Genomic DNA, 19,129 nt, shown 5'->3' on the forward strand with positions numbered 1-19,129 from the left:
TGTTTACTAGATGCAGGCCAGGTCATGAAGTGTCATAGTGTCCAGATTTACTTCTGTTGTACACGACACTGTAAACCTACTTTATTTTCCTTCCATAAACCACACATTCTTTTGTGGTAACTAGTTTTGATAGTAACCTTTGAAGGTTAGTAATACTACGGCATTTAATTTGAGGATATTTTTAGTTGTTACAAAAAGATAATAAAAAAAAATAATACAATAAAAAAAATAATACAAAAATTTTTGAATTTAAATGTTCCAGGCTATTCTGGCTACGTAGTGTGATATTGTTTGGGCTTTTTTGGTGTTTGGTGTCATATGTCTGACAAAGCGTGTCTTTGCCCTGTTTTGATGGTAGATTCATTTTATCTTAAAGCAGCGTCAGTGCGTCTCTGTTTTTGATGGATTTGGTAACGTTTTATCATTAGGCAGTGACTTGTATATTGTAGGTCTGTTATAGTGTGAGATGCTGGTCAGGGCATTGCAGTGTTAAGGTCTGTTAGTGTGAAGTGCTAGTCAGGGAATTGCAGTATTCAATCAATCAATCAATCAGTTTTATTTGTATAGTGCTTTTAACAAAGGAGCTTGGTCACGAAGCAGCTTTGCAGGGAACCAGCCCCCAAAGAGTAAGCCTAGGGCAACAGTGGCAAGGAAAAACTCCCTGACTGTAGTAAGGTCTGTCATAGTGTGAGGTGCTTGATAAGGGCAGTGCAGTGTCAGCGTTGCAGTGTCTTGTTGCAGTAGGATGTCTTTGTGTGTTCTCATGTCGTGCAGATGTTCTGGGGTCACCCCCGCTCCGGCGGTGCGAGGTGTGAAATTGAGGTCCTAATTGTTCGATGCGGCGAGCCTTGCTCCTGCATGCGTGATTGCGTGCTAATTTAGCGCCCAGAGCCCCCGCGACGGTGGCGCTGAGTGCTCGCTGTGTTCTCATCCATTATTGATACGCTAGTGCTAGTAAAGCACACACAACAAACACTGTCCCCCAGGAGAGACCCATCTGAGAGGGAGCGGGAGGAGGATGTGTGTGTGTGTGTGTGTGTGTATCTGTGTCTGTGTGTATGTGTGTGTATCTGTACACAGCTGTGTTAAGTCTGTGTGTGTATGCGTGTGTGTACACAGCTGTGTTAAACCTGTGTGTGTATCTGTGTATATATGTGTGTAAATCACGTGTGTGTGTCGGCGTGTATATGTGGGTTAAACCCGTGTGTGTATCTGTGTGTATGTGTGTCAAACCTGTGTGTGTGTGTGTGTGTACACAGCTGTGTAAACCTGTGATGTGTGTTTAACCGTGTTTCTGTGGAATCAGGTGTGTATCTGGTGGAAATCCGTTGTTATCTGTTTATATGTGGTAACCGTGTGTTTCTTGATTGTGGGTAACCTCGTGTTATCTGTACACAGGACCGACTCGCGGAAAGCCACAAAGCAGATCGGAGCCTTGAGGCTGTGACTCTCCTCACATCATCAAGCCTGCGTCAGCACCTCCGACTTCGACAGCAAGGTCCGCCCCACACACACTCTCATGCACACACACACACACACACACACACACACTCTTACACAGTCTCTCTCACACACACACACACACACACGCACACTCTTACAAACGCTCTCTCTCTCACACACACACGCATGCACGCTCTCTCTGTCACTCACAAATTCACTCATGCACACACATTCACACACACACACACACACACACACACAGGGACATACTCCTCCTAAGTGTTTTCAGACATTGTGAGCGGCTGCTGCCTTTTTTCCACACAGATGATGTCACCCACCCCAGCTGCAGCAGCGTTAGTGAAAGAATCCTCCATTTTCTCTGTGGAGCAGGCAGCTTTAAAGCTGCAGTCCAAATTTACCAAACACAATCTAAGAGGCAGCCAGCTGGCTGTCAACGGGAAGCTGTCTCAATAGCTAGCTGTCTTCCTGTCTTTGTCACGACCATAGCATGAAAAAGTCATGCTAAGTGGTTAGGTGTTTAGTTTCATTGCCAAACTTTCTTGTCTGTTGAATAAGCTCGTTACCCACAATCCTCTCTCATTGTCAGTGCCACAGAGAAGCAGCTGGTTTTGTTTTGTTTATCTCCACGATAGAGGGCAGCTCATGTTCTCTCTGGAAGCACTTTTATGCTGAATTGCAGTGACTTCACACTGCCGTGTTAGCATTTCAGTTATTGTGTTTCACAAGTGTTCGTGATGGAAAACGAAATGTCGACCACCTCCTTTTATAAAAAAGGCTTCAAATCCGAGCCCTTCTGCGGCTAATTAAGAGCGTCACTACTGACTGCGGTTGTGCTGCTGCAGTTCCTGCTCTCGTCTCAGCTCAGGCCTGTGGCTAAACGAAAGCCTTCGCTCTTCTGCAGACGCACCGCGTGTCTCCGTTACTGTGATTTGATTCGCTGAGGGCGTGCGCATGAAATGAAGTGAAGTGCTCTCCCCACACAGGCCCTCGCTGAAACGCAGGTGCCTCCGTTACTGTGATTTGTTTCGCTGTGAGCTTCCGCTCGCTGCTGTGCTGGCGGCACGCAGACAGGAAGTGAAGTGCTCTCCGCACAGAGCCCCTCTCTGAAACGCAGGCGCCCCCGGTACTGTAGGCCTCCCCGCTCTCGCATTCCACTCTGCTGCTGACTCCAGTGCCCCGAGGTGCTGTCTCCTGCCCCATTAAACTCCCACTCCTGCTCAGAGAACCTGCGCTTAATGTGTGTGTGTGTGTGTCTGATGTGTGGTGTGTTTATGTGTGTGTCTGTCTGCTGTGTGTGTGCGCGCGTGTGTCTGATGTGTGTGTGCGTGTCTGATGTGTGTGTGTGTGCGCGCATGCGTGTGTGTGTGTGTGTGTGCGTGCGAGTGTGCATCTGATGTGTGTCTGTGTGTATGTCTTATGTGTGTGTGTCTGTGTCTGATGTGTGTGTGTGTGTATATGTCTTATGTGTGTGTGTGTGTGTCCTCAGATTGTGGAGAACTGCATCTGCACGCTGAGGAACCTCTCGTACCGGCTGGAGCTGGAGATGCCTCAGGCCCGGCTGCTGGGGACCCAGGGGCTGGACGGCCTCCTGCTGGGCAGCGAGTCCCCCAGCAAAGAGGCCGACTCCAGCTGCTGGGGCAAGAAGAAGAAGAAGAAGAAGACCGCGCAGGATGAGCAGGTCAGCTCTGCGCTAGCTTCCTGTAGGTCGCCTGCTGCTCTGAACCCCTCTCGGGCCCTGTGGACATGGCGGCTCAGTAGAAAGACCTGTAAATAAAGTCACTCTTTCATGCGTTCAGTCGTTCGTTTGTTCATTAAATTTGCCGATTGACAAATGTCACGCGGGCCCCAGAACAAGCAGCCCTGGGGAGGGGGTGGATGTCTGTGGCGTTTGTGTGTTTAACCCAGAGCGACGGCTTCCGCCCCGCGCTATCCGCACAACCTGTTTCTCTGGGCCTTCGGGCGGGGCCGCGTCCCGCTAGCTAGCGCTAACGGCGAGCCCCGGTGGCCCCGGTGCCCCCTGGGTGTAGGTCAGGCCCCTGACCGCGCGCGGCTCTGTGTTCGCAGTGGGATGGCGTGGGGCCCATCCCGGGGTTCTCCAAGTCGCCGAAGGGGGCGGAGATGCTGTGGCACCCGGCCGTGGTGAAGCCCTACCTGACCCTGCTGGCCGAGAGCTCCAACCCCGCCACCCTGGAGGGCTCGGCCGGCTCCCTGCAGAACCTCTCCGCCGGGAACTGGAAGGTGAGCGAGGCCCCGACGCCGGATCGCCCGGCTCACCGCCGTCCGGCTACCGCCTTCCTGTCTGAAGGTCACGCCAGTTCCACTGTATTACAACAGCAACGTCATCCGCTGAGACCGTTTTTAAATACATTTTACCATTATGAATGGGCGTGGTGGATTTTTGAGTTTCTCTAGCCAAATATTACACGAAGGCCAGAATAATTTGTATAACAGCAGTGGTAACTGATCATCAATCAACCCACCAATGGGCTGTGAGTCTTCAGATCAGTCAAGGAAATGCAGTCAACTGACTTGTTGGTCAGAAGAGCGATAGCCTTATTTTCCTGCCAGTACGTGCTTGAGGGAGAATAAGATTTGATCACTTGTAAAGCCCTTGTTGCATTGAACCTCTTGGTTAAGTGATGCATACAAAGTCATGTAAAATCTTCCACAGCAGCAGCAGTGACCCAGGGTGAACTGAACTCTTTCCTTTGCCACTTGTGACGTTGAAGATGTTCTTAGGTCTTCACAGGCTAATTCTAACCCATTTAAGCCCGCGGGCTACTGAAGTTGCCGAAGTCTCTACCATTCTTTTTCCATCTGTGAATATTTTTTGGATGACTTATAGACGCTTATGTAAGAAATCTCTGGGGAAGAATCTGGGCGTTAATGGTCCAATCCGCACGTCCCCTAACTCGCCCCCCCCCCCCCCCCCGCTCTTGTGCTCTCCCAGTTCGCGGCGTACATCCGCGCGGCGGTGCGGAAGGAGAAGGGCCTGCCCATCCTGGTGGAGCTCCTGCGCATGGACAACGACCGCGTGGTGTGCTCCGTGGCCACCGCGCTCAGGAACATGGCCCTGGACGTCAGGAACAAGGAGCTCATCGGTAAGAGTGCAAAAAGCTCCCCCTCACCGGAACTTTCTCTAGCATTACTGGGGCCTTATCAAACCTTTTCTTTCTCCTCTAAAATCTGTTTTATTTTCCCATGACTTGGATTTCCTTGTTTTATTTCCCCTGATATCAGATTTCCTGGTTATCATATAAGCTATGTCTATTTATTTTTCTTCACTGCATTTATCATTTGGTTGTATTGGACTTTTATTTTGAAATGAAAAACTCCGGCACATCTATGACATGACACTGAAACCAGAAAGCTGCTAAACGGGGCTGCAGCTATGTCAACAGAAAAAGGGGAGTTGGGGGAGGGGGGTCATGCATGCAGCTTTCAAAAACAGTGCAAATGGCCCTGACTCGATGAGTAATTGCCGCATCACAGTGGAACGAATCCCTTGGGTGTCGTCTTTGACACTGTGGGCAGATGGTGCTAGAGGTTTTTTTGAACTTGGACCCATTTTGCGCGACTCACATCTTTGTTTGTGTGGCTGTGGTGGCCTTGAGAACTGCTCCACCCTCATGGAGCCACACTAACGAGCCTGAAAATGCCTTCTAAATGTGGTCTTCCTCCAAATAAAAGGTTGATTCGCATATACACGTGTATTTAAGAGATATTTGTGAGTAGTTGCTGCTCAAGGCCTTAAAACTAATGTTCATTTTCAGTACTTTTTTTCACTGTAGAAGCACTTCCTTATTTGCACTGTGGTGGGCTGTATTCATGCACACAGGGGGGTGTGTTAGTGGAGTCGTTCAGTACAGTAGCTTACCACAACGTCAAGCGTGGCTGAACATCTACCAGACTACCACAGTATTGAGGGGACTTCTCTGCTTGCCGTAGTTCTCACTGAGAACAATATATGCTTCCGCTAAAAAAAGTAGTCTGTCAACTAAAGCACCAAATGCCTGGTAATGGACGGATGGAAATTACGTAAATGAATGTCACCTGCAGGCTATGCGGTTATTATTTTGAGGGAGGTTATTTTATGGCCGTTGAAGGCTTGTTCGCGTGGCCATTCAGACTGCATTGCAAACCAGAATGTAGTTCTCAGGGTGACCAAAGCTCCACAAAGAAAAATGTGACAAAATTACCATTACCCATCGCCATGGTGGAAATAGTTCAGAAAAATGGGTCCAAGTGGGGGGAAAAAAACTGAAGTTCTCCTTTAAGGTTGGAGGGTTTTTCAGCGGTCACAGTAGGCAGTGGCTTCAACGCGTTGCTCGACCCTGCTGGAACTCATTAGAAGGTGGCAGACAATTAGCTTGCATCTGTAACATAAGACGGTTTACTATCTGACATGCATTAAATGCATTTCAATGAGGTTCTATTTTTAGGAGAGCATTTTCAGGATTTTGCACTAATGACTGTATTACGTGTCAGTTACCGAATTCCATCAATCATTCCACTTGTTCTCCGCATTGTGGAACTGTAGGGCCCTACGTTATGTCCAGCCCCGGCTCACGCTGTAGGAAACTGTAGGAGCAGGGCACGTGTGGCCATGTGCAGATGTTTCTGATTAGCCGCAAACCGAATACTCAGCGCAAGCTGGCCAATCACCAGGCCCGAATGTCAGAGTTCAGCGGCCTGCCTGTCCTGGCCGTTGCAGCAGCAGCTCTCTGACTTTTCAATAAAAAGGAGATCTGCTCTGCTTCCACTCTGGAGATGAGGGGCCAGGTTTGCGGAGGGGCCGCCAGCTGAGGCTTTCGGGGTAATGAAAAGCAGGGTCTTGGAATGTGGTGGAGGGGTGCACTTTCGGGACTTTACAGGAAAGGAGGGAGGGGGAGGGGCGACTCGCAACCAAAGCTGTACGGGTTTGAATCCGCTCGGACACTGCTGCTCTGTCCCAGAGGAAGAAGCTCACAGACAGAAGCTTTGTGGTCTGCCAAGGGGGGGGTCAGAATGTCATATGTAAAGCAGCAGGGTTGGGGCTAACTCCATTTAAATTCAGTCCGTTTGGGAAATAAATTGAATTCGTAATCCGTGCATTTGAAAAACCATCAAAGAACATCGTCGGCATTTTTCACTCCTTGAATCGAATTGCTGTTCCTTTGCTGAATCGACCTCTGATAGAAACCCCCCGGTGGAAACCATCGGCTGTCCTCTGGGTCACCTGCAGCCCGACGGCAGACGGGCTGAAAGACTGAAGGGTGAATATTTAGGGTTTTTTTTTCTCCCCTCCCCCCCTCAGGAAAGTACGCCATGCGGGACCTGGTGAACCGGCTCCCCGGGGGCAGCACCACGCTGCTCTCGGACGAGACGGTGGCGGCCGTCTGCTGCACCCTCCACGAGGTGACCAGCAAGAACATGGAGAACGCCAAGGCGCTGGCCGACACCGGCGGCATCGAGAAGCTGGTCAACATCACCAAGGGCCGGGGGGAGAGGTGCGTCGCACGCGCTCACGAATAACGCGTCACACATCGCACTGCCGCGACGGCGGATCCCGCGTCACCCTCGCGTGGCTTCGAGCGGTTCACACGGGGGCCTGTTTGAACGCTTGTGTTGATAGGCTCCACCAAACCGCGAGCGTCGCTGGGTTCTGATCTATAATCAGACCGTTTGCCCGAGGCTTTCCGTCGATTTCCGCATCGCTAGCGCGCTCCTGACTAACTCTGGCGAGGAGGAGGAGTTTCCTGAAGCGCGCCGGCTAACCCTGTCTCTGTCTCAGGTACTCCATGAAGGTGGTCAAAGCGGCCGCCCAGGTCCTGAACACCCTGTGGCAGTACAGGGACCTGCGCACCATCTACAAGAAGGTGAGCGAGCGTTCCGTTCTCGGATAGCGAGGACGCGCCGAACCGCAGCCGCCCGCGCCGCTGGCTTTACCGACCGGCGCTCTCTCTCCTTTCAGGACGGGTGGAACCAGAACCACTTCATCACCCCCGTGACCACGCTGGAACGGGACAGGTACAAGTCTCAGCCCACCCTGCCCAGCAGCACCTTACAGATGTCGCCCGTCATCCAGTCAGGTGAGGTCGGCTGTCTGGAGCATCATGGGAAATGTAGTTGCGATCAGGCCTTAGCTTTGTTACTAAAGCAAACATTTGTTTGATTCAGCACAAGACAAAGCCTCTAATTAATCAGATGAGAGGAAAGTCTGAATTAACATTTCCATTTTTTGTTTTGTTGTTCAGCTGGTAGCGCGACCTCCTCTCCCGCAATGCTGGGGATTAAAGAACATCGCTCAGATTACCAGAGAACAAAGTCGTCTATGCAATTTTATAACTACCAGGGAGACAACAGTATCCATAAAAGTCAGTACACAGGTAAGCCAAGAGCCACTGTGCTCTCGCCAGAGACCGCCATTTTAGATTTTGGATGAGGTGGGAATTAGACTTTTTGTATTTAGTTTGAGACCTATTTTATGTAGGTTTAGAGGGTATGTGATTCCCACAGAAGCCATAAAGTGCACCCACAGGTGTGAAATTGGATTTCCTCCATTTGCGGCTGGCCGTCGGACTCGCAGTCTGGGAGAAAGTTCCGGGCTCACGCGTCCTCAGCCCTTAAGGCCGCCGGTGGGAAGCCGGGATCAAAAGAGCACTCCAGTTCCCGCTCTGCTTTTAAGCCGGGCTGGAGTGGCGATAAGGGCCGCGCCGCGCTAGCGCTAGCCTGCTGTGTCTCAGCGTCCACTACAGAGTCTCTGTGGTCCCAGCGGCAGAGCGGCTCCCGGCGCTACGGGCCGGCTGCGGTGTGAGAGCCCTCTTCAGCGCACTCACAGAGAGCACTCAGAGAAGAGCTCTGCAGCTCACTCACAGAGAGCACTCACAGAGAGCACTCAGAGAAGAGCTCTGCAGCTCACTCACAGAGAGCACTCACAGAGAGCTCTGCAGCACACTCACAGAGAGCACTCACAGAGAGCACTCAGAGAAGAGCTCTGCAGCTCACTCACAGAGAGCACTCACAGAGAGCTCTGCAGCACACTCACAGAGAGCACTCACAGAGAGCACTCAGAGAAGAGCTCTGCAGCTCACTCACAGAGAGCACTCACAGAGAGCTCTGCAGCTCACTCACAGAGAGCACTCACAGAGAGCTCTGCAGCACACTCACAGAGAGCACTCACAGAGAGCACTCAGAGAAGAGCTCTGCAGCTCACTCACAGAGAGCACTCACAGAGAGCTCTGCAGCTCACTCACAGAGAGCACTCACAGAGAGCTCTGCAGCACACTCACAGAGAGCACTCACAGAGAGCACTCAGAGAAGAGCTCTGCAGCTCACTCACAGAGAGCACTCACAGAGAGCTCTGCAGCTCACTCACAGAGAGCACTCACAGAGAGCACTCACAGAGAGCTCTGCAGCTCACTCACAGAGAGCACTCACAGAGAGCTCTGCAGCTCACTCACAGAGAGCACTCACAGAGAGCACTCAGAGAAGAGCTCTGCAGCTCACTCACAGAGAGCACTCACAGAGAGCTCTGCAGCTCACTCACAGAGAGCACTCACAGAGAGCTCTGCAGCTCACTCACAGAGAGCACTCACAGAGAGCTCTGCAGTGCACTGACAGAGAGCACTCAGAGAGAGCTCTGCAGCTCGCTCACTAAGCTCACAGAAAAACTGGACTCTTCCAGGGAACACAATAACCCGTTCCAACTGTGTAATCATGCTTCAGTCTGCGTCCATTTTGTGTTGATGGTCAGATTTTGATTGCACAGATGTGTGTTACTGTCTTGTAAGTCATATCGTATGGGGCCTGTGGGTTGTTCCCTAGTACAGAGTAGGAAACTGGATTTTTATCAAATATTAAGTTAAAGATGTGGGTTCTCATCATAAATTGGACATTCCTTTTGTAGCTTTATGCATGCTACTTAACTATAATTGTTTCAGTAAATAGCAGCTGTGTAAATGGATCGTGAATGTAACCATTTGTCCGTGTTTGCAGGGTCTGGGAAGCCATCGCCGTTTTATATTGGGTCCTATTCGTCGCCGTCGAGGGAGAGGGACTCCAGGAGAGCGCAGGTGAGGCGATGAGGTGTGGAGATGAGGGGAGGCGATGAGGGGAGGTGATGGGGTGTGGAGCGGGCCAGGCGGTGACTCTGAGCTCAGTCCTGAGCTGCGGAGCGGAGGATGAGCGCGTGTTTGTCTTCCTCTGGGATCCTGGCCGAGATCGGCATTCCTTCCCCTCTCTGCGCTAACGAGCCCAGACCGCCGCACATGCTCTGTTTGGATAGACGGGTCCGGAGCGGAAAGGGCAACGCCGGCGCTGCCGGGCGGTGGGGGTGGGGGGGTGGTGGGGGGGGGGTTTTGGGCGGGCGAGCCGGGCCTCTGGTACCAGTCGGACTGCACGGGGGCGTCCCGGCACAATCTCTCAGATAACATGGGGCGTCGCCGTGCCAGCTGGGACCCAGCCCCGCTCCGCTTTCCAGAAGCTTCTGCAGGGAAAACCGGCTGCATGAGGTCACGTGTACATAAGGGCAGGCTCCGCCCCCGGCCCCGCCCCCTCCCTCCCCCGTGCACTGTTCTCCTGGTCCAGGTGTGTACGGGTCCTGTGAGGACATTGGGGGGATGGTCATTAATCAGCGTTTTCACCTGGCCCTGCCGGGGGGGGCGGGGTGGGGCGGGGGCATTAAACGAACATGACTAATGGGGACGCAGAAGCACAACGACAATAAACAATAGATTGGGCATTTGTTTTCACTGGCTTTCTCACTTATGCATCGATTATTTTTTTTTTTAGCTGCTGTTGTTTAGTAATTGCAGAAAGTAAATGCAAGGGTCCGCTTCTGTGTTAATTTAAACTCCGTCTGTTTTTCGGACGTAGCGACGGCGAACTCTTGAGGTCAGGCTGCGGCGAGAACGATAACGATCTGTCGTTTTCCGGAAGTCACCTTGCAGAATGTTCTCTCCCCCATTAAACTCACCAATCCGTTCCTATCAGGAACTCAGCCGTCCCCCTCTTCATCATTACTTTTTTAATTGCAGGTTTGTTGTGGCCATGATGTAGTTATCAGTGTGTTGCACGTACAGTATGATAGCTGTCAGTATCCTTCAGAGTCCTTTTCAGTGCACATTGGTGGCGCGTAAGTCCCAATATTGATTCACCTCAATGAGTGCACTATTAACATTCAGATGTCCTCAGTGTGGCCTTTAGCAAGCACCCTGCACAGCGGCCTTTGCTGTACCAGCCCTAATGGAGCGTCCTTTGCCGTCTTCTCCTCCAGCACCAGCAGCTCTACTACGCCGACGAGCCCGGGCGGAGGAACTACGACACCTACCGAATGTACCTGCAGTCCCCGCAGGGCTACCAGGACGCGTACTACCAGGACCCGGGCCCCTTCGCCCCCGCGGCCGACTACGCGCCACAGACCCTGGGCCTCAAGGCGAACACCAACTACGTGGACTTCTACTCCACCACCCGGAGGCCCTCGTACCGGGCCGAGCAGTACCCCGGCTCCCCGGACTCCTGGGTCTAACCGCGGACCCCCACCCCCCGCGTGACGGAGCGAGGGAGGGAGGGAGGGAGGGAGCGAGCGACTGACTCTTCCACCCACTTTCGTTTGTACGTTTGTTTGTTTTTTTTAAGGCGAGAATCTGAACGAGGGTCAGCGACGTCGAGACGGAGGAAGCGGACGTGAGCCAAAGAAGGAGATCAGGGAACGTGTGATTTTTTTTGTTTGTTTTTTTTAGTTGGGGGGAAAAAGGCGCGAGCTGCGCGTTGGACGGCGACACTGGACGTTATCGTGAGCGGCTTTTCGCTCCGTCTAGATGTTAGTTTTGTTTAAGTTGATTTTTTTTTTCCATTAGCTGTGGTAGCATGATGAGGGTCATAGGTCACGTGTGGAAGGGTTTGTGGAGGTGAATCAGACAAGGGGGAATGAGTTTGTAGGCCAAAAACTGAGAAACTGATCATGATTTCATATTTGTTAAAAAAAGAATAATCTAATGTTAGTTTGTACAGAGGAATCCTAACATATTCCTGTCATGTTTTATTGCTGTACTTACTATTGAGATTGTATATGCCATGAAGTCTTGTAAATGTCCTTAATTTTATTGTAAATACAGAAAATATGTCACCCGGTCTACACTCATTGCACTGGTAAAGTCTTGTGCTATGTTAAAACTATATAGATATTATAAATACATGGAGAAATTAAGGAGATAAATTATAAAAAAAGATGGCATCCACACAGAAGCATTCAAATGTAATAAAATTACAATTTTGTTTTTTTAAACCTGTTGTGTGATTTATTTTTGTGAAATTGCAGAAATAAGAACCTTTCAGGGGAGGGATCCCAAGCGTTTCCTTATAAAATAAAAGTTTAAAAAATGCACGAACAGAATTAAAGGTGAACATGTATGTGGGCTTTGAAGAGCTTAAACTTCACTCTTTATTTCATTTTCCAAACTCAGCGACCCTCACCTTTTATTATAGAGCTATTTAGGCCTCATAAACTTATTTTATTGGACACATTTATTTGAAGACGCAAGTGTTAACTGGCGGTTTCCGGTCCTTTATCATCAGGTTTATGATTATTTGCGTATTGAGATGCGTTATTCACCTGAAACGCGGAACCATCGCAGTCACGCTTGTTTTCAACCAGACCCAGAGGCTGCAGCCTTCTACATTCCCCTTTTTTCACGTGGTATTGGCACATCTCAGCGCGGGGTCAGTCAGTCGATGCGCTGCTTTTCCACATTCCCCTGCTTCGCGTTATGTAAACATGCCATATTCGGGCAAAAGGAATATTTATTTTGCCCATCGAACGAAATAACCCTCCGTGTTAAATTGCATTACTGTGTGTGCATACGATGGTCGTGTTTATACATGACCGTCTCACATTGTTTTAGTGTTATTGACAGTGGGTTCTGGTTATCATCACGGTAGGCTGATTGAGATTTTCTGCTTAAGGGAACACCCTCTGTAGTATTTCAATATAACGCAAATTCCAAAGCCCATCAGCTCAGAGTTTTGTCGTATTAAAATGTATGTGAGCGCGATCAGCTTTGCAGACAGGATGTGCAGACGGGGTGCTTTTCGGTTGTGCTCACAAGGCGACTAGAGGGGTGTGTCCTGAAGCTTTTTTTTGTCAGGTTTTTGGGCCCCTGATTGGACATCAACGGCAAAGCTCTCCTGGTCTGATGCTTGCACGTATGCCAGGACAACGTTCGCACAATTAAACATGAATGCTTTACAAACTTTGTCTCTGATTATGTACCCGACACCATTGTGTCCCTGCTCTATCCTGGCAGACAACGGGAGTTACGTAATTCAAATATCATTAATGACGTAACTACTTGTTTTTAACTCTTAAATCCCACCCCATAAATTGCGATTTCCTTGAGTGGTTGAGCACTGCGTCACTCTTCGTCACCAATATAAACTGCGTATGTGGGACGGAACACGATGTGCCTTGTTTGAGAACAAAGTTTTGAAGATGGTGCAGCTATCGAAAGCTGGGACGAAAGACAATCCTACACTTAAAGCTGGACATCCCCCAGCAGGTAAAGGCAACATATGACAGACATTTGCTTCTTCTCTGTTCCTATTTATTTTATTTGTTTGTTTTTTTATTTTACTTTTAGTCCTTGTTGTTATTGTTTAAAACAATAAGTGCAACATCCATGCAATCGATATATTAATCACAAGCTTGTTTTCGAATGCAAAGGTCCCGTTTCACAGTAAGAAACAATCTTGTTTCATTCTCTTTCAGCCCGTGCGATCTCGTGCAGCTGCAACAGCATTGTGTTCGTGTTGAATTTGTTTCAATCGTTGAGCGCTTTGTTTCATTCAAGGAGTACTTATATACTAAAATCTGATCTACGAATATTTTCTTCACATTTTACTCGTAGCCTACTCTGTATCCGGTGTTCTGTTGTGATTTCCGTTTTTTGTTTTCCGAGTTTTCAAAGAATGCACTGACTTGTCGAGCTATTGTGCAGAAACTCGCTGCATGCAGAGATGTGTTCAGTGCAACCATGTTGCTGAACATGAAAGCCCTTTCTCTCGACGTTGCATTACGTTTTATTTAACTTTTTGGAAATTTGCTGACTCGGTGATGTCGTTTTTGGAATACAGTGTAAAAAAGTATTAAATTAATAAGATTTAACTTTATTTCCTAAATTACATTTTACGTGGGTGTCCCGTCGTTGGCTATACGTTAAACTGCATGTTTAAGCAGATTAGCCACACAATACTTAATGCATTTTTTTACTTCCGTGGATTTGATTGCATAACTAACTTGTCTGGATGGCAACAACAAACCCGTATTTCAGCTTAACCGTTCCGTTGGCACAAGGGGGCAAGTCCTCCTGTACTGACCTGTAGGAGTTTACAGCAAAAGTAAAGCTCCAAGTATTCAGATTCACAGGATAATTTAGGTGTTTTCCCCCCCCTAAAGCTGCAGCTCCATTGTGAACATGGGGAATCTGCAGACCCAAGTGGCCCATTCCAACCCTTGTACAACTGTGATTTCCAACGATCTGTTAATCCTTGGAGATCCAGTTAAAACTTATTTTTCACTTGTTTGTGACCCCCCCCCCCCCCCCCCCCTTACAGGCCTTTGGTCTGGCAGGTCTCAGCCTGTAACGTAAGTGAATTTGCAGAAAAATAATAATAATACAAATTTTCCACTGTAGTAGTGAACCGATCAAGCTCGAGTCGGATTGACTTATCGTAGTGCAGTGGTTTTTCTGTAGTTGCCTCTTGTGCCGAAGATGCCTGATTGTGGCTTGACAATGTACCAGCACATACGTGATACAAGAGTGCTGAACTGGCTGAATTGGCTCGACTGTAAAAAGATTAAGAGAAGACCAAACCTTGTCTGGTTACAGCCATGCAAGTACAAGTACAAAAGGGAACCACAGACCAATAATATTTTTAAAAGAAAAAAAATTGGATTAAGATGAAATTCAAATTGAGACTGCAATAGTCTCATGTAGCTTTGAGATTACTACTTCAGGCATTTAGCGATGCTCATCGAGCGATTACACACTTTACATAGCATTTACATAGTATCATTTACAGCTGGATATATACTGAAGCATTCGTTAAGTACCTTGCTCAGGTACACGGAAGTGTCTACCGGATCGAAACTGCGACCTTGTACAAGCCAGTTCCTACACTGTGCTACACTAGAGTGATTCAGATGTCCTCCAACGCAGATGCAGTTCTGAGCAACATTTGGAGAGATGGAAATTAGACCATCTTTAAAAAGGTCCCAAACTTTGGAGGTGACCGTTTTATTTTTCCTGCACTTCAGCCACATCCTCACTTGCATAGCTTCTGAAAGAGCCCTAATATGCCACAGATTGAGACGACACCATTTCATTATGTTAAGTTTATGTTCCAGTCAGGCCTAAATGTTGAGACCACAAAATGGCAGACCATTGAGTACGTCAAATAGGGAGTCTGTACCACAGAGCATTCCAGAGAACCTCCGCCACCGGTAAAGGAACAAAAATGGAACTTTGTTTAAAAAATAATAATAATATATACGTCCACTAAAAGGGTACCAGAATGTGAATAATTTCGATACACTGTGTGCAATCGTGTCTTCAGTGTCAACAACAAATGCAAGGTGCCTGCAAGCGTGACTTCACAACTGATCGGCTTTCCCATTTCTGTGCCAGGTTGGATCCACCCACAGCCTCCAGGGCTAATAGTCCAAGTCAACAAACCACTTGAGTAACGGCCTATTTACATGAGCATGCGTTGTACAGTAGAAAATGGTTGTTATATGGGTGGAGTTAACCATTTCATCTACCGTTTTTCTAAATCCTCAGAAGATCGAGCAGGACACTCAAACTTTTCTTTGAAAAAGCCTTGACCTTTCCAGTAATTGGGTGTTTCAAATCCCAGATGAGAACAGATATTGGAATGGCTCTTCTGCTTAATGTGGCTGAAGACCACAGGACTGAGCTTTTCCCCCCCAAAGGGATCATCTCCTGGACTCTGGGGGCAGACATTGACACTGGGGGCTGGAGGGTGGGTCTAGGTTTGACAGTTCTCAGAAAGTACACGCAAATACAAAATTTTCTCAGGTGCTGGGCAATAAAAAGTTAAATCCAAAAAAGTTCCTCATATTTGAAAAGCTGATTTATATTCCAGTTTGTTTTGAAATTTTCTTGAACAGCAGAATTTAAAATGTTAACTGAAGTCCCTTCTTGTGAAATGATACTTTAAGGCTCTTATTTTGAAATGTTACACGCATGGGGATTGATCACCCTTGTTGTTTTAAACAGGTGTCGTCCTGTGATCGCCTTTACCTGCCGAAGCCTGGAAACGCTGCCGTGGAAACGTTGTTTTTTTTTCTCGGCATATGAAAGTAACCCGCGTGTGCGTGCGGGTCTGGCTCTGAGGCGGGGGGGGGCTCTGCTTTGTCTCCGCAGTGAAGGCCGGGGGCATGCGGGTGGCCAAGAAGAGCAGCGAGGACAACGTTGCTGTGGAGAAGGAAGCCAAAAGGCCAGATAAGCCCAGGTATTTTTGGGGGGGGGGTGCATAGCTTCAGTCCTGGGGGGGGGGGGTACTGTTTGGGGTTCCGGCCCGACCTTAAGCCCGTGCTGCCAGTCTAATCCTTTTTTTTTTTTTTTTTTTTAGCTGCTCAGCCAAATCGGGCCATAGCACCATGAACAAACCATGACTGGTGATTTTTTTATTTTTTATTTTTTTTTTATATAAGCACAAACCTGGAACGCCAGTAAGCCTTTCCTGAAATGAAAACTGGCTTCTGGAGTAGAACACTCTCTGACTGAAAGGCATTTCCTCTGACATAGCCATCCTTTTGCAACTGGCTCAGCTGATGTTTAAAAATCTCCATAGCGTGCTGTTTGATTCAAATAATTTACTTGTTCCTATTTAAATGTACCAATTATTTACTAATTCCTTTTGACACTGAAGTCTGATCTACTGTGGGGGTTTTTTATATTTATTTTTTTAAAGTACCTTTTGACTCTTGGTCTCAGTCTGTTTAACATGCAAATTGAATGGTTCCAGAGTCACTTCTTGGTCCTAGCTTTGCAAAGAGGGGGCAGCAATTTGGCTCTAACACGTCATTTACCAGTGACCCCCTCTTGACGAAGACACGCCCGTGTTCCACACATTTAACAGTGTCTGTTGGTTGGCTGTCCGCCAGCATTCCGACGGAGGCAAAAGGCAGACAACTCAAATTGTCCTCGCTTCTGCCCTCTCCACCTTAAATAAAGACGCGAATGGAAAAGGGGGCCGGCTGTTATCAGTGGCTCCTCTTGGTTCTGGTTCAGGTGGTAGAGGAAAAGTACTTCACTGTAGTAAAGTGTAGCTCCTCCCAGTTCTGGTCCGGGCAGGAGTTAAGGGGCTGTGTGGCCGCTTTTGAGGTGGACCTGCGGAAGCCGATGAAATGTCCTGCCTTTTGTGGGGGGGTCACCCCAAAACTGAGTTTAATGCGGCAATGAGCTTTTCACTTGCACAAACTTCAAAAAAAGCACTGAGAGAATGGCTTGTTTCACAAGAAGTGCCATGATCTTCTGCTACAGCTCATTACAGTGCTAAATCTAAAAGTACGCTGAGGTTGTATTAATAGCTTGTTCTGTTTCGCTCCTGCTTCCGAGGGTTGCCATTCGGGTCCTGTTGGTACCCATTTTTTTCAGTGTGGTATATTTATTTTTGTTTATTCGGGACTATATTTACAGGGCCGTTTGAATATTCAGACTGATTGGTAGTGTTGCTGCCACCTATTGTTGAAGGGACATTGAACTTGTCTTTCCAGGTCTCTTCCAACCTCTCCCAGAATGCAGTCTGTCAGTGTCCTGTTGGCAGGGACTCTTGAAAAGGTCAGTAGCTCTGTCTGCACCTTCCTGCAAATGCACATCATTACACATGACACTATCTGCCATTTTGTTTTTACAACTGCCAATTTCCAGACATTTGGATTAATGCAGCGCCATTCTCCAGGGTTCTCAACCTTTACCAGACTCCAGTGGATTTAACCAGTTTGCTCGGTGTAATGCCACACTCATTAATATTCTGACTTCATGAAATGTGTTTATAATGGATGTGGGTTTATCACATTCCATGGATTCTTGGAATGTCTACAAGTTGTCCATGAAGTAGTCCAGTAATGATGAATGTCTGGAATGACAGGAACTGATTTCATTCACTCCGCTTTGCGTTGCAGCTGGGACATGACTTTCCAGAAACACCGGTGAGCGGCAGGCACAGCAGACTCCAGCCTGCCGTGGAGAAACTGCACTCTCCCCGGAACTTCTTCATTCAGCAGCCCCGCAAGTTTTGAGCCAAGATGGCTGCTGTCCCCTCGCGTGGCAGGAGGAGCCTGGGGGAATATCTGAAGTAAACAGTCTTAAGAGAAACAGGAAGTGTTTACAGCAGATGGGACGCAAAGGGGCCAGAGTGGAAGGAAGGAAGCCTACGGCATTGTGTAGTTAATGTTTGTTTCTTCTTCTGTGAAAATGTAACTGCAATAGCACTTCAGCTTCAGTTTAACTGAGTATTTGTAGTAATTGCTGACCTTGTTTTATTCAGAAGGTCATTTGCTTAAACTCATTCCTTGCTCTTTGTTTACTGCAAATGGGATGCATTGTCTGTATGAGGAGCATTGCATATGCACACGCAAGTCTTTGTTTGTTATCTGACTTCGACTTCTGTCCACAAGTTGCTGGGATACTGTCACCGTGGGTGAGTGAAACTCAGCGTCTGTGATTCGTCTCGAACTCGCAGTGCATGAGGTGATTGGGACCTGTAATGCTTTTCCTTCAATGAGTGGGCATCGTTTCAATCTAATATTAAATATAAGCTTTGTAGACATACCTTAAGACTTCCTACTTCAATAAAATTGCTTGGCAATGTTCAGAAAATTGTCGTTTTGTCATCTTTGCTGCTAGATTCTATACTATGCCATAGGCTGCACTGCTTCCTTTGCTTGAGAGACACGGTGCAAATAATGCCACATGTAACAATCCTGCATCCTCACCAATGATTGCCCAACACTGTACCTGGAGATCTACAGTCCTGTAGGTTTTCATTTCAACCATAAAGCACACCTTGTTCAACAGCTAAATCATGTCCGAAACGGATTACTTGCCTACAATTGAGTATATGAGTTGAGTACACTGGATGAGTTGAGTAGGTAAAATTTTCTCTAAATGTAGTGCACTTAAAATCTCTGGATGATGTAGTTATTTCTGTGGTTTTGCTGAGTGCATTTGAAAGTATGCTTTTCAGGAGGTAAACCATACTTTTTAGGAAATCTGAGAGGAAAAAATTGAGCTTAGGGTCCCATAAATCAGAGAGGAAGAGGCGGGGCCTTTTCACTACATGGGAGGGACTTGTGATACTTCCGCAGTACTATTTGAAAATAATATGAAGAATATTATTCACATACTTCCCCTCGCGTACAAACAAATATACATTAACGGCAGGCAGTAGGTTTAGCACAGTATTTTGAGGACACAGTGCTTAGAAGGCCACATCAGACCTTGCCCTAGAGATCTAGCTACTAATTGGTAGAATCAGGTGTGTCAAATTATGGTTGAAATGGAAACCTACAGGACAGTAGATATCCAGGAACAGAGTTGGGCAGCCCTGGGTCATGTCGGAAATCAGCACACTTGTATACTCGATAGTAGGCAAGTGTGCT

At 47.9% G+C, this 19,129-nt stretch overlaps 2 protein-coding genes across 2 annotated transcripts in view; both read left to right on the top strand.

Annotated features, from left to right (window-relative positions):
* Positions 1-11,731, top strand: part of LOC135241268 (plakophilin-4-like) — an 87,706-nt gene extending 75,975 nt beyond the window's left edge. Inside the window, exons 15-25 of the mRNA XM_064311501.1 lie at positions 775-809; positions 1,467-1,498; positions 2,951-3,142; positions 3,529-3,702; positions 4,415-4,565; positions 6,761-6,953; positions 7,238-7,322; positions 7,418-7,535; positions 7,701-7,832; positions 9,442-9,518; positions 10,721-11,731. Of these exons, the coding sequence (XP_064167571.1) occupies positions 775-809; positions 1,467-1,498; positions 2,951-3,142; positions 3,529-3,702; positions 4,415-4,565; positions 6,761-6,953; positions 7,238-7,322; positions 7,418-7,535; positions 7,701-7,832; positions 9,442-9,518; positions 10,721-10,972 (1,441 nt within the window). The 3' untranslated portion in view covers positions 10,973-11,731. The remainder of the gene's footprint in view (positions 1-774; positions 810-1,466; positions 1,499-2,950; positions 3,143-3,528; positions 3,703-4,414; positions 4,566-6,760; positions 6,954-7,237; positions 7,323-7,417; positions 7,536-7,700; positions 7,833-9,441; positions 9,519-10,720) is intronic.
* A 1,109-nt stretch (positions 11,732-12,840) lies between these two features.
* Positions 12,841-18,347, top strand: dap1b (death associated protein 1b). Its single transcript, XM_064309714.1, has 4 exons — positions 12,841-13,001; positions 15,888-15,975; positions 17,243-17,306; positions 17,651-18,347. Exons 1-4 carry the CDS (start codon positions 12,887-12,889, stop codon positions 17,765-17,767), a joined length of 384 nt encoding a protein of 127 aa, XP_064165784.1. The 5' UTR covers positions 12,841-12,886; the 3' UTR covers positions 17,768-18,347.
* The last annotated feature ends 782 nt before the right edge of the window (positions 18,348-19,129 follow it).

This window comes from Anguilla rostrata, chromosome 15 (genome assembly GCF_018555375.3).
Source record: "Anguilla rostrata isolate EN2019 chromosome 15, ASM1855537v3, whole genome shotgun sequence".
Lineage (NCBI taxonomy): Eukaryota > Metazoa > Chordata > Actinopteri > Anguilliformes > Anguillidae > Anguilla > Anguilla rostrata.

What these genes read in the sequence shown, in the direction of transcription:
- dap1b (XM_064309714.1), top strand. Translation starts at nt 12,887, where the DNA reads ATGTGGGACGGAACACGATGTGCCTTGTTTGAGAACAAAGTTTTGAAG. An exon ending in AGCTGGACATCCCCCAGCAG is followed by an intron (nt 13,002 to 15,887) that starts GTAAAGGCAACA and finishes TTGTCTCCGCAG; the next exon opens with TGAAGGCCGGGGGCATGCGG. An exon ending in AAAAGGCCAGATAAGCCCAG is followed by an intron (nt 15,976 to 17,242) that starts GTATTTTTGGGG and finishes TTGTCTTTCCAG; the next exon opens with GTCTCTTCCAACCTCTCCCA.